General features: G+C 59.8%; 1 protein-coding gene across 1 annotated transcript; it reads left to right on the top strand.

Moving 5' to 3' along the window:
• Positions 1–2,314: 2,314 nt before the first annotated feature.
• On the top strand, positions 2,315–10,305 carry UBALD1 (UBA like domain containing 1). Its single transcript, XM_040078848.2, has 3 exons — positions 2,315–2,507; positions 8,120–8,179; positions 9,169–10,305. The coding sequence occupies exons 1-3, from the start codon at positions 2,400–2,402 to the stop codon at positions 9,487–9,489; spliced, it is 489 nt and encodes a 162-aa protein (XP_039934782.1). The 5' UTR covers positions 2,315–2,399; the 3' UTR covers positions 9,490–10,305.
• Positions 10,306–14,253: the final 3,948 nt, after the last annotated feature.

Below are 14,253 nucleotides of genomic sequence, written 5' to 3'. Positions count from 1 at the left end.
TACCTCTGGCTTCCCTGAGATGTATTTGTCCCCATTTTGGTGCTGCCAGCCCCAGGGTCTGCTTGCACCTTGAGGGAGGAAAGCCACAGACAGGAAGTCTTCTGTGAGACAGGGATGAAAACACTTCCACAAGTGGAACCTGAGACCCTGAGTGCCATCATGGTGTGTGGTGAGAGTGGTCAAACTGGGGAGGACCAGGGTGAAACTCGACCAGGGTTCCTGCCACCAGGAGCCTGCAGAGGAGTGCTGAGGAGCTTCTGCACTGCCTTCCAGCTTGGCAAAACCCATCCAGGAAAAGATGATCCTGGAGCCATTCTCCGGCACAATGTGGAGAAGAGCAGCAGTAAAGAGGAAGGATCCTTTTGGACCCCAGGAAGAAGAATCCAGAGCTGCAGCCTGGAGGAGGCAGAGGGGCCAGAGGGACACCCACCCTCCCACTGCCACGTTTCTCCAGCCACCCCCAGCTGCCCTTCAGGAGTCTCCTTGGACGTCTGCTAGGGAGGCAGCTACGAGCACACCTGTGTAAACAAGGAAATATGTTTCCCTGCAAAGTTCCCAGTCACCAGAGCAGCTCATCCAAAGTCCAGCTGCTTGCGGGTTTATTACCCAGTGAGGCAAGTTGCTTTGTCTCAGCTGTTCCCACTGCCACTCACTGTGTTTGTCTGGTACTTGTAGAACAACAAGGTTCAGGAGCCCTGGAGACAACACACGGGGTTACAGCTCACCAGGAGTGGTGAGCCCATGAACTTTGCCTCCCTTAAACACTGCCCTTCTCTAGAGGGCTTACAACCCTTCCCGAAAACCCTGCCAGGGCAGGCCCAACCCTTCCCCCTCCAAACACCAAACTGCAAGGTTTCTAAATATGCCTGGCTCTCTCTGATTAATGTAATTATTCGGGAGATTTTTTTTTTCCAGCTGTATTTATGTATTTGTGGATATTATATCCCTGTGCCACTTCTCTCTGGGGGTTGTCTTGACCATGTAAGAAATGAGAGGTCACCTTTTGATACGTCCCACTGCCACAATACAGCTGCACTCTCACTTGGATTTAGGCAGTGAGATACATAGAACAAGAAGGAAAACCCCTTGGCCCTGAAATTCTCCAAGGCTTGGAGAGGCAGAATGGTTGTGTAACTCCAGAATGGTCACTAAAGAACATGTGGAAAATGGTGACTAGCTTTGGACAATACCAGAGCAATCCCTGTCCAGGCAGCGGAGGCTGCAAACCCCACAGATCAAGTGCATTACCTGCCTGAGCTTCAGCCATTTAATCCTCACGGCTCAGAAACACCTGCAAAATCCCAGCCAGGGTCAGAGGTGTTAGTGAACAATCCACCCACGACCAGGCCAAACCCCTCCAAACTGCAGGAAACAGCCCAGAAACACGGCTCAGGAAAGGTGGAGGCGGCTGGAGCCGGCAGATCCCTTCATCTTTTCCCTGGTGTTATTACCCCGGCCACTCAACCGCGTGTTCGTGCCTGCTTATCCTTAGCAACACCACTGTCTGCTCTCCCGGGCCCTGCAGCGCCTGCCTGGCCGTGAGCTTTCATCTGCTGTGGCAATGCCGCGCTCTCAAAGGAGCCTTTCACAGCGCCGGGAGCCCCCCGGCACCTTCCAGAACCTTCCCTCTCCGCCGCCTCTCCCTTCAGCTCCTGCCAGCGATGGACGGACACGCTGTGGCTGAGGGAAAAACGGCACCAGGAAGGGGTGGGCAACCCGCCCATGGTTTATTAGCGCCGGTGGAGGGCGGGGGCCCAAGGGGCTTCTGCTCCACCGCCCCTCGGGCTGCGGAGCTGTACGGCAGCTACGAGTTTGGTGTACACCAAACCTCCGCAGGCTGCAGGAAGGTAACGGCAGAGCCTGCGAGGTTTTACGGCGTGAAGGGCGGCGGTTCGGTTCGGTTCGGTTCGGTGCGGTTCGGCTCGGCCCAGCCCCGCCACTCCCTCACGTCAACAGGAAACCGCACGCGGCCGACTGTAAACACCGCCCGCGCCCACGTGACCGCGCGGCCCGGCCCCGCCCCGCTCGCGGCCCGCCCCCGCCGCCCTCCCATTGGGGGCCGCGCCGTTGTTGACCATATACGGTCAGGTACTACCGAGCCGCGGGCGGCGGTTGGTCGGCCCCGCGCGTCGCTCAACGCGCGCCGAGCTCTCCGCAAACAAAGCGGGGCCTCCTGGGAGTTGTGGTCCAGGCGGTGGCATGACGACGGGACGGCGTGGTGAGCGAGAACTACAAGTCCCAGCGGCGCCGCGCGGGCCGGGCCGCGCCGCCCCGCCCCGCGCGGCCGTGGGCGGGGCTGGGCGGGCGCCGTGAGTCAGTGCCCGGTAAACATTGGCGTGAGCCGCCGGCCCCGCCGTGCTGGCGGCGCCCTGAGGGCGGCGGGGGCCGGGGCCGGGGCCATGGACGAGCTCAAGCACCAGGTGATGATCAACCAGTTCGTGCTGGCGGCCGGATGCGCCGCCGACCAGGCCAAGCAGTTGCTGCAGGCGGCCCACTGGCAGTTCGAGGTGAGGCCGCCGCCCCGGTAACGGCCGCGGGCTGGTCCCCGCGTGGGGGCATCCGGGAGGGCTTCGGGCAGCGTGGATCGGTGCCCGGCCCTGCAGACGCGCCGCTGCCCCTCCGCCCGCCCACATCGGCGGCGGCGGTGGCGGGGCGCGGGCCGGGCCCCCGGGGGTGCCCGAGGGAGCGTGGGCGCCACGCGGGGCGGGGGATCGGGAGGCCACGTTGCGCGGGGGGTGCGCGGAGAGGGGCTCGCAGCCTGCCGGGGCCCCACGCCGGACCACGGCCGGGCCGGGGCCGCCGAAGCCGCCGAACCCTCCTCCCGTTCCCCCCCGCCCCAGCCCTCCCGCGTGGCCGTGGGCTGGAAAGCCCCAGCGCAGCCTTTCCCACCGCCCTGCCCCGGGGAGTTTGAGTTCTTGGGCAGCCGTGGGAGAGCAAACTTTGTAGGTCAAAGCTTTTCTGGCTCTAGAAGCCTTTTCCTCTCGCTCGCGGGCGGGGTACTCCGTGACATTGACAGGGGTTAACGCCGCGCGTGGGGCGGGGGCTGCCGGGGGAGCTCCCCGGTGCCTTTCAGGGCGCTCCGCTCCTCCGGAGATTCCCGGACCTGAGGTGCAGGGAGCAAAGAGCAGTGCGGTGGCTGTCGCCAGTAAATTGCTGTCTAAATAAGGGGTTTTTTTCCTTCCCTTCTGCAGCTCCCTAGGCCGGAGCTGATGGATTTGACGCTAATGGCACCTCTGTAATTGAAGTGCCTGTGCTGTGCTGTGTTGCGGGAGCAGGTCTGAGCCGGGCCCCGGGAGCAGGAGGCTCCGTTTGTGCCTCCTCCGTGGCCGGGGCACCTCTCCTCCCGCCGGGCTGTCCCGGGGCCGTTCCGTAACGGAACAGCGGCCGGATGGACTCGGCACGGACTCCGTCCATCGCCGTGCGGGCACAGTATTCCCAGATGCTCTATCACAGGCCAGGAGGCATCCCAAACCGAGCCGTGCGTGGCCGGGGAACGCGGGGTGGGCTCGCAGGGATGTGCGGAACACCGGGCCGGCGATCCCCCCCGCCGTCCCCGGTGAACGGGAGCACCGCTGGCGTGGGATGGATTGCGTGTGTAACGTGCTCCGGCGTTTGTTTACTAACACAGCCTGACAGTGGCCCTCTGGGACAGGCGGGATCCTCTTCCACCACCTCCATGCGTGTCGCAAAAGAGCCGGGGAGGGATGACAGGAGTTTTAACGTGTCTCTTCAAAAGGCTTTTTTTGCAGAACTTTGCCACCGTTTGGCGAGTTGCACAAGTACAAACAGCCGTCTCCTGCCGGCTGGGCACTCACATGACTCAGAGGAAGCTGGGCTGTAAACAAACGCTGCCGTTACCATGTTCCCACTCACTTTTGGTGCAACGGTCAGATAATTCCCTTTGCAAAATGGCCGCTGGGCACGGCTCCTTCTGGGAGCCACGCTGGGGAGGGATCACCTCCCCATCACTCCAGCCCGCTCTCACCTCTTTTCTGGGATACTCCCGAGGCTTTTGTTATTCCAGTGCAGCACCCCTTTGCTGGCTGGTCTGCATCTGCAGTATCAATCGAGGGAGTTCAGGCAAGTTCAGTACGAGCGAAGGCAGCATAAATTAACCATCCCTTGGAGTAAAGGCGCTGCTCCAGGGGCACGGCGTGAATTCCATCAGCGTGCTTGTACATGAGGATTCTGCTCCTGCCTGTAAGACCACCACGGGGAGAGGTGTTCTGCACAGGGGAGCCAGGCTAGCTCAGTGGCCCAGTGACACACAGCAGGAATTGGGTTGTCCCAGCTCTGTGCCTCTATCCTAGCCAGGGCACTCCTGGCATCCATCTGCTCTGCCCAGGACCTTTCCTTTGTGGGCAAGTGTCCCACTTGCTGCCTGTGACAGCTCCTGGGGTGTTCGTCACCAGCAGGAGGGACAGGGAGGCTGCTGTGAAACACGGACAGCTTTGGGATGCTGGTGTTTTGGGACCTCTTCCCTGGGCTTGGGTTGCTGCTCAGGGTATGTAGGAAGATGAAGTGAGGGCTGCAGAGCTGGTTTGCTCTCTGTGTGTCTTTCCAGCCCAGCTAGACCTGGAATTTTTCCGTGCCGGAAGGAATGTGAACCAGGACAGTGAGCAGGGTGGGAGGTCAGCAAAACATTTGGGATACAGTCACGTTTGGCTGTGGTGTGAGCTGATCATAGTCTGTCCCATACTCAGGGGGTTGTCTAAGGTGGCATTTTTTTTTCCATCCCATCCATCCCTGGGGAACAGGGCAGTTCATGGCTAGGGTGTGGATTGCCTCTCCCACTTGCTATGACTCCCCTCCTGTTTCCTAGGGACCCTGGGCAGGCTTTCTTTTGTTGTGCCCAGTTTAGTTTGCAGCTCTCGCAGCTCTGTGGGCCCTTCCATGCTTCCAGCGACGGCTACTGTGGGTGCCAGCTGAAATGGTACTGCCAGCCCAGCCCTCCAGCAGCTGGAACAGTGCCATGGCTGATCCCAGGGGGAAGTTTACAGGCCCAAGAAAGCAGCTTGGAGTGTCTCTGGGTGAAGGCTGGCACTCGGCCTCCAGGGCCTGGCTTTTTGGGAGAAGCCAGGGAGAGCAGCTCCTCCATGGCTGGAACCCAGCAGGTTACCAGGCAGACATTTCAGAGTTTGCAGAGTCTCCCACAGGGCTGGGCAGTGGATCAGGCTCCTTCTCTGGTGGGAAGATATTATTTGGCTTTATGTGCTCATTGCCCTTGGGGCCATTTGGAAAGGATAAGAAGAAACTGCTTCTAAAAAAATCCACCCGTTCCTTCCTTTTCCTGGTGCTAAGAGCCTACATTCAGTGTAGAGAGCTTGTGTGAAGGGAACAAGAGGAGGAGCAGGTGTCCGGCTTTGCTCGCTGTACCCATGGCTGGGTTTCATTTCCTCTAATGTATTTATGTTTCATGAAGCCCCTTCCTTGGTGGTTCAAGGACAGGGTGCCCCCAGAGTTGCCCCTGCTGCTGGGTGCCCCACGCTGGCAGGGCTCACACCTCCAGCCATCCTCTCTCTGACTGGGTCACCACAGGTGCCTCTTGGTGCCCTGGCAGAGTCCCTGTGTGATCCCTCTCCTGTGAAGCTCCTGGTTTTGCATCCTGGGAGAGGGCACGGTGGCCAGGTCACCTGCTGAGCATGGCCAGGCCGTGGGTGTGGGGCTGCCCTGCTCCCTGGCACACCAGGGTGACACAGGCAATGGGGCCTTTGCTCCAGGGTCAGAGCTGAGCTGGGCTCAGGCTCCTCCAGCAGAGGAGCCTTAATTTGCTTTGCTGTTGCACCAGTCACCGTGGCACTTGTGACGCTGTCTGGAGACCAGGTGGCATCAGTGGCTTTGGCTACGTGGGTGTCCCTGGCCCCCTGTGGCAGCCAGGGGAGCATGGGGCCCTCGCTCACCGGGCTGGGGCTCTGCAGGTCCCTTGGGTCGTGGGCTTTGTGCTGGGCACAGGGGCTGTTTCTGCCCTGCTTGGAAAGGGGCAGATGGAGGGAAAGAGACACTGTTTTAGGCAGAGGGGCCTGCACTGGCAGAGTGCTTCCTCTGCCCAGTCACAGCTTTCATCCCAGTGCTGGCAGGGATTGGTGGGCAGCTCAGGGGGACAGCATGGACCTTCTCTGTCCCTGTCTGCCAGTGGCACAGTCCCAGATATGAGGCCGCCTGGAAAACAGGAGCACAGAGCAGATTTAATCAGCTTATGGTATCTGGCTGTGCACACCCCTCTGCCTGTGTTTCCCGTTTGGTGTTACCCCTCTCTTATCAGATCTGTCAGCGATAGGGCCTGTGGGTGCTGACGTCCGACCTCACCCAGGACGAAGGGTAGCATGACGGTGGGGTGTCACTGCCTCAGAAGTGTCTGTGTCTCTGTGGGACATTTCCTTAATTCACAGCTGTGTGCTGTCATGTCCAGAGCTCTCTCCAGGGCCACAGACCCTATTCCTGCTGCATGTCTGTCTCTGGGATCTGGTGGGTCCTGCCTGCAGGAGCTGAGGGCTCTGAGCTCGCAGTGTGGCTGGGTGCAGAGTTCAGGTGCTGTGTTATTAAATGCAGCTATTGCAGGGCCTTGCCAGCCCAGCTATTGCACACTCCCCCTGAGGTCTGGGAGCTGCCAGACTCTGCAGCAGGAATTGCTTCCCCCACCCAGGTCTGGATCATTGTTTGCAGACATTGCTCTGGCTGCCACCTGGTTGTACCAATAGTTTTCTGCTGTTTAGCCGGGAAACCATAAACCCCTTCGCCTTCCCAGGACCTGCCAGCCTGGATATTTGGGACAAAATTAGTTTTCCCATTGGATGGGCTGAGCTGACTTGCTGTCATTCATCCTGGCCCTGGGAATGACACAGGACACTGGGATGGGGAGCATGTGTGGTGGCAGGACTGTGGCAGCTGCAGTTGGGCAGGGTTTGGTACAACCTCCCTGTGCTTTTTCCAGGTTTTTCTGCCTTTTTTTTTCCCCAGCAGCTTGAGTAATCCAAATCCCTGACTTTCAGGAAGGGAACAGAGTCTCAGGTAGTGTGGCAGCACCTGGCCACAGCCCCGTACCTCACACCCTGGAGTGGAGACCTGAAGGCCCTGGGGAGAGGCCTGAATGGAACTGAAGGGGGCTTTTCCATCAACCAGAACTGAACCAAAACCAGTTCTCTTACATTTCTATCAAGTCTCATCTACAACTGAATCAAAACATTGTTTTCTAGCCCTGACTCCGTTGAAGCCTGGCACAGAACAGTGGTCACCATCATGGAATCACAGAATGGTTTGGGTTGGAAGGGACCTTGAAGGTCACCTCTTTCTATCCCCCTGCCATGGACAGGGACACCTTCCACTATCCCAGGTTGCTCCAAGCCCCATCTAACCTGGCCTTGGACACTTCAGGGATGGGGCAGCCACAGCTTCTCTGGGCACCAGGGCCTCATCACCCTCTCAATAAAGAACTTTCCACCATTCTGGCATCAGCTCAGTGCTGTGCACCCCCAAACCTCCTGCTACCTCTGCTCCTCCCAGACCTGGGCTGGGTGTGTGCCCTCCTGACCATCCTGGTACCCTGACCTCCCCCACCTGCAGCCCTTCTTGTCCTCTCACATGGCTGTGGCATGTGACATTTACCAGACTATTACTGGTTTTGACTGGAAGCTACAAAACAATGTCAGTCCTCATTGTGCTCTGTCTGCAACTGAATTGGAAATGTTCTGGCATATGGGGTGGTCACCTGCTGCAGCCCCTGCCCTGGGGATCTCCTGGTGGGAATATGGGAACTGTGGAGGACACGCCTTTAACTGGTTCCTGCTCGGGTTAGATTTGGTTTCCTTTGTTTCCCGGCACACGATGTTGTGAAGCACCTGCTGGGCTCTGCCCCAGCAGTAGCTGCTTCTTGCAAGGATGCTGGTCCCAAATACACATGGTTCCCACCTGCCCTGGTGTGAGCAGATGGCAGGCGCAGGTCCCTGCTTGGGGACAGGGAGCAGCTGTGCCCTCAAGGCCCCCCAGGGCATGTTTTGGATCATCTTTAGGGTCTAGTAGTGTGCAGGGGTGAGGTGGGTGCCTGGTTTGGATGCTGCTGGGTGCCCACTTTGGATGAGGGTAGTAACATCATCTTTCCCTTTTTTTTTTTCCTTCCTTTCAGACTGCTCTCAGTGCTTTTTTCCAAGAAACAAACATCCCCTACAGCCACCACCATCAGATGGTAAGTGCTTTTCCAGCTCCCCAGCGCTCTCCCAGGGCAGAGCACCAGCTGGCGGGTGCTTCAGGCTGGTGCTCACGTCCAGCTCGCTGCTTCCCAACTCCAGGAGTACAGGCAGGGAGGTCTGGGCACTGCCAGAGCTGCCTGCCAAGGAAGGTTTTCCTGGAGAGCAGCTGGTGGCATAGCCTGCCCTATGCAGTGGGACAGCAGAACCCTGCAGATGGTTTGGGGCTGCTCTTCCAAAAGGGATAGTCTGAGGGAGGACGTTTTGGGCATTGTGGTCCCCACCAGCCCGGCGTGGCAGAGCGAGCCTGGAGGAGCCTGAAGCACTGACCTGTGTAAACACACTCACAGATACGTGGTGCTTCCCATCCTGCAGCAGCCACACACATGGGTCCTTGTGCGCTCGCTGGAGCGAGCAAATTCCTGGAGCACTGCTGGAGCGTGGCTCTGGTGCGGCGTGCAGAGCATCTGGAGGTGTGTAAACACCCACACGTGGGTGCTGCTGCCTCTGCTCTCTTCCAGCTGTCCCCACACACGGTCCCTTAATGCTCATGCCCCGGCAGCCCGTAATCTGCTTGGGCAGATGTGTCTTAAGGATTTACTGGCTGCTGCGGCCTTGTTTGACTCTCTGGGACAACTGGGGATTTGGAGCATGCAAAGCAAGTGCCCAGCAGGGCTGGAGCGTGCCCAGTCTCCTGGGGGGTGGGAGCTGAGCCTGAGCCTTGTGCCCACAGAGCCAGAAAGCTGCAGGCCCAGGGTGGCACCGGTGGGTTGTGGAACGGAGGAGGTGCCTGACTTGGCTGGGCACAGGGGTCCTGTCTGGGCCATCTGCTCATTACCACAGCATGAGCCTTCAGACCCTTAAACAGAGCTGCTCGTGGGCAGCACAGTCAGCAGCGCGCGGGTCTGGGGGCAGAGGGGTCTCGTGCCACGCCCTGGTGAGAAGCAGAAGGTGGGGACTCCCCTGACCTCGTGTCTCCTTCCCACAGATGTGCACTCCCGCCAACACGCCGGCCACGCCGCCCAACTTCCCCGACGCCCTCACCATGTTCTCCCGCCTCAAGGCTTCCGAAAGCTTCAACAGCAGTAGCCCCGTGGCCTCCATGGCGACTTCCCCGCCGCCCCCGGCCCCGCCGCTGCCCCAGCACGGGGCCTTCAACCCCGCCTGGCCCACGGCTTCGCCGCCCGGGCAGCAGCAGAGCATGTGGACTCCGGCCGCGCCGGCGCAGCCCGCGGGCTGGCCGGCCGCCGTCTCCCAGCAGGCCAGCGCGGAACAGAAGGCCAACGTGACCATGGAGGCAGAGAGATGAGGCCGCGGCGGAGAGTGGATGCGGCGGGGACCCCTGCGTATAAAATATATATATTTTTTTTTCTCCCCCCCTCCCCAAAGAGGAGAGGAACTCCGCTGCCAAGGGCGTCTGGCAGCCGCCGAGACACATGAGCAAATAGCTGCCTTGCATGGGTTTGGTTTGAAGTAGTTTTTACTTGTTCTCGAGCTGAATGGAGCTCCCCAGAGACAGCGGGAGGCTGCGTGGGACCGGTGCCGGCCTCTGCCTGGGACCCTGATGCTGCCAGACTCTTGGGGAGGGAGCGCCCCCTCCTCTCTTGGGACACCGGAGTTTGCATGCCAGTGACATTTACAGAGGAGGTCCCTTCCTCATGGTCCCCTGGGCCACCCCACCAGGCAGAGTGGGTTGTGCCTGAGTGTTTCCCCTGCCCCATCCCTTGGCCCCGATCAACTGGGTGAGGGGCAGACACCCCATGAGGCTTGTTTTTTGTAAGGGGTGGACAGAGCAAGGGCTGTTCCTGTGCCACCACAGCCTCCACCCCACACACACTGTCCTCGCTGGTGAGCAGGGCTGAGGGACACAGGCCCTTGGGGAGGCGTCTGGCCCCTCGTGGAGCCCCGGATGGGGAGCAGGGGCTGAGCACTGGTGGTCCGGCTGGGCCAGCACACCCTCCCCTCAACCTCCCTGGATGGGGCTTGCCCCGGGGCTGTTTTGCATGACACAGTGTAACCCTAGAGACTGGGATCGTTTTTAACCCCTCTGTTCTTTTCTCCCGGCGGCTGGAAGTCTCTCCGGATGCACCGCAGCCGCTTGCAATACACGCTCTTCTGCTTTGAACCCGTGTCTTTGCTTGGTTTGCAGCAGCGGCGGGACGCAGGAAAACACTGAGCCTGGAGTGTTTCAGGATCCCCTCTCCCAGTGGCTCAGTGCATCCCAGGAGGGCTGGCTGCATCTCTGGCTGCACCAACACCCCGATGCAGCCATGCAGTGACTGCCAGCTGCTTTTGGCTGGGTGCATCCAGGGCTCAGCCGCAGAAGCCCAGCTCTGCCCGTCAGCTGTGGTGTGAGACCCCAGCAAAGCAGGGCTGGCTGAGTCCTCAGGATCCTCTGTGACATCCATAGGTCCTGGGTGTTTTGCTGTGACCTGGCTCCTATCCCTTCTTCTCCAGGTCCCCTGGAGGTTGCTGTCCCTGCCAGACCCTTTCCCAGCGAGGCTGTGCCCCTGCTCTCCCCAGTCAATAATTAATTTCAGTCTCTTATTTGTGTTGCTAAAATAAACAATGTAGGAGGGATGGTTTCACCCGGGGTGCCTCTTGGACAGCCTGGGCAGGGCCTGGGAGCAAGGGCTGGAGCTGGGGCTGGCCCTTGTGAGCTTCTCTGCATGAAGCTGTGCTGGAGCTGCCGTCTTCAGTCCTGCCCCACTGAGATGAAATGAGCCAAGCTGGTGGGCCCTGGAAGGCTGTGCACCTTCTGTCCCAGCTGTGGTGGGCACATCTGGGCCAGTGTGGAGTTCTGCTGGGAGCGGGGGTGGTCTGTGAGGTGTGGGGGGCAGCACAGAGCCACCCAAGGCACACAGAGAAGGGATTTGTCCCCAGCCTTGAAGAGAGACAACTGCCTGAGAAACGAGGTGAAGCCACACTGAGACCTGGGTGGTGAGGAGGAGAACCTGCCTTCGACTGTCCCAGGGCTGCCAGGAACCACAGGACTGGAAAATCATGTGCCAGACTACAGACCTGTTCATCTTATCTGGTCAGAGAGCTGATGGAGGTGTGGCATAGCCCAAAAGTGTTGCATTCTGGATGACCTGTATGTCCTCAGGAGCTCAGGGACTGTGCAGGTGAGGCAACAGAGGAGGGAGCATCTGGCCTGCAGTGTTCCCTACCCCGCTGCGATGAATGGGTGCCAGGGCAGTGTGACCCCAGCTCCACCAGTCCCCCGAGGCCAAGAAGCACAGCCTTGGTGCACGTGCCCCTCCCCAGCCCCCCGTGCCATTTCACAGCCCGCTGGCCAGCCTGGACACCTGTGAGCTTAGCACCAGCCCCACAGGAGCCTGGCTTTGTCACCTGTACCTGCAGTGCACAAGGACAAACAGCCTTGTGTGGGATATGACACCCTCAGCAGCCCCCTGGGGAGCGCTCAGCAGCAGCACTGCCCACGTGGCAGGGCCGGTGGCCCAGGGGACACTCAGGACAGGCACCTGCGTGAGTACTTGGGGTGCAGCACATCCCTGTGGTGTGTCGGGAGCTGGGAGGATCTTCATTGCTGAAGGGGGAGAAGCAGAAACAGTACAGGGGACAGCCATCCCCTGCAGACCCCTGCCCTGCCGCCACCCCAGTGCCGGTGTTTGTTCACAACACCCAAGCCCTGCTCCATCAGCACCTTGTTCATACCTGTGAGCTTTGCCATCCCCTGACCTCCCCTCAGCCTCCTCCGTTTGTCCCCAGCTCCAGCAGCATGGCATGGCAACAAAATCCTGGCACCCTGAGCTGCTTCTGAGCAGGGATGTGCCAAGTCAGGGCAATACTGTACCCAGCCTGGTTCATGCACCAGCCATGGCACAGGTGGCTCCTGAGCTGTGCCCAGAGCCTGTCCTCTCCTGGGTGTCCTTGGTGTTACCCCACAGCTGCTCTGCAGCTTCCTGCAGCCTCATGCACTGCTCCTGCAACTGGCCCAGCACCTCCCTGCCAAAACCCAGCCCCTGGGGAGGACGTGTCAGCCTGGGTGGCTGCAGGGAGATGTGTTTATGGTAGGTGCAGAGAGAGGCTAGGGAGCACATCCTGAGAGATGTCCCAATGTGTTCCTGGTGAATGGAATGTGGAGTTGCAGCCCCCAGGCCTTTGGGCAGCACCTCCTGAGACGATGGGCAGTTGGGCACCTTCTACATCCTGCAGCTGCTTTATCTCACCCAGCACCTTCTCCAGACGGGCAGCCACATCCTCCGGGTCTCCGGGCTGGCTGGGAACAGACACCAAAGCTTTGCTCTGGGCAGTGCCAGCTCCTGCAGGCCCCCAGCAAAGCAACATCCCAAACCTGGCCGGACTTACAGTAGTGACCCCCTGGCTCTGCTGCCAGGCCCTGGGCATGGCCAACACTGGGGTGCCACAGAGGACAGTGACCATGTGCCCCCGGCCATATCAGTGCATGAGGCAGAGGGACAAGGGGGCTGCAACGACCTGGGGACTCTGATGGGCTGAGTGTGGCCCTGCCATTCACCTGGCGAAGGTCTGGTGGCACAATCTGGCACAATGGCCTGGCATGACAGAGGTGTCACTGCCCACGGAGCTCTCGTGGCTGACAGGTCCCTGTGGCCTCATGCTGCTCCAGCAGTCAGCCCAGCCTGGGTGGGGCTTTGTGGGCCAGCACTGCAAGGCCTCAGGACTGAGCTCCCAGCCAGAGCTTCTGAAACCAAACAGCCCCTGAGGTTCTGGGGAGAGAGAAGAGCCCCAGCCAAGCTGGAGCCAAGGGCCATTGCCAGCAAAGGAGCCTGGCACCTGAGAGCCTGCAGCACCTTACCTTACCTCACAGAGAGAGCTCTGGTACAGCTCCTGAGACACCTCCTCTGTGACCAGGAGAGAAATCAGCCCTTCCACCCTGCTCCAGGAGGGGAGAGCCTGGGCAGCCCCTGGGATGGGGCAGGAGACTCCAAACCTTGACACCACCCCCAGTACCATCCCACCCCCAGTACCATCCCATCCCCACCCCTGTGGGTCTCCCAGGACATCAAAATTGTAGAGGGTAAAATCCTCCTGGCACTGCAGGAGGGACAAGAGCAGTGGAGGTGGCCAGGACACTGGCAGACCAGGGATGGGTGGCTACTCCAGTGGCTGTGAGGGTGACATGGACCCAGGCAGGTCACTGCAGCCAGGGCAGCCTTTAGAAGGCTTCAGTGCATTTTCCATAAGGATTTGTGAAAATTGTCATCCCAGCCACCCCATGCACCTGTGCCATCCATGCAGGTCCCTGGGGAGCCCAAGCTCTCTGCAAAGAGCTCTCCAGTAATGGACCCAGCTCTGCTGCGTGCACCTCCTGGAAATCTGTTGCAGCTGGGAGCCCTCAGCAGTGGTTTCCAGGGAGCAGATGGTGGTGATCATCTCCTGCAGCATGTCTGTGACCTGAGGAACATGGGTTTGACTGCTGGTACCAGGTCCCCACAGGCATGGGGACATGGAAAGAAGGGAAGCTAAGAAATGTGTGGAGGAGACCAGGCCTTGGGAATGTTTCTCAGGGACCCACAGCATCAGCCAGATCCCATAGTGGTGCCCGTGGAGTTCCCCCAAACTGAAGTGAAAGATGTCCAAAGGGGACAAATGTCCCAGCTTCAGCTTTGTCTCGCTGGCAAAATGCTGTCGCTTTTCCCCTTTGCTCTGTGGTTGTGCTGAAAGCCAAGGTCACAACATGGGAGGTGGGACTGGCCTGGGGCTGCCAAGTGCCAAAATTGCTGCAGGCCAGCCCTGTGCTGCCTGTGGAGAAGACAGGAGGGCACAAGGCCACCACAACACATTCCTGTGCTGCAAGGTGTGAGCGAGGCAGGTGTTTCTGATGTTACGTACAGCATTTCCCACTCAGAGTCTAAACCTGAACTTGGTGCTGTGGCAGTGTCTCCCATTAGAATGTGCCTTGACGTGGGGACAGCCTGCCTGTCCTGCTGTCACCTGCAGCTTGGCCACTCACTGTGACACAGGGAAGAGGGAAGAGGAGCCTGCAAGGCATGCAGCTGTTGCTGCCTGGGAAGTGGGAGCTGTGTGCTCCAGCCCAGAGTGACCCCAGGCAGAGCTGCCAGGGCAG

Source organism: Hirundo rustica, chromosome 15 (assembly GCF_015227805.2).
Source record: "Hirundo rustica isolate bHirRus1 chromosome 15, bHirRus1.pri.v3, whole genome shotgun sequence".
NCBI lineage: Eukaryota > Metazoa > Chordata > Aves > Passeriformes > Hirundinidae > Hirundo > Hirundo rustica.
Note: the sequence above shows the minus strand (reverse complement) of the source record. Positions and strands in the feature narration are given on the sequence as shown.

What these genes read in the sequence shown, in the direction of transcription:
- UBALD1 (XM_040078848.2), top strand. Translation starts at nt 2,400, where the DNA reads ATGGACGAGCTCAAGCACCAGGTGATGATCAACCAGTTCGTGCTGGCG. An exon ending in CGGCCCACTGGCAGTTCGAG is followed by an intron (nt 2,508 to 8,119) that starts GTGAGGCCGCCG and finishes CCTTCCTTTCAG; the next exon opens with ACTGCTCTCAGTGCTTTTTT. An exon ending in ACAGCCACCACCATCAGATG is followed by an intron (nt 8,180 to 9,168) that starts GTAAGTGCTTTT and finishes TCCTTCCCACAG; the next exon opens with ATGTGCACTCCCGCCAACAC.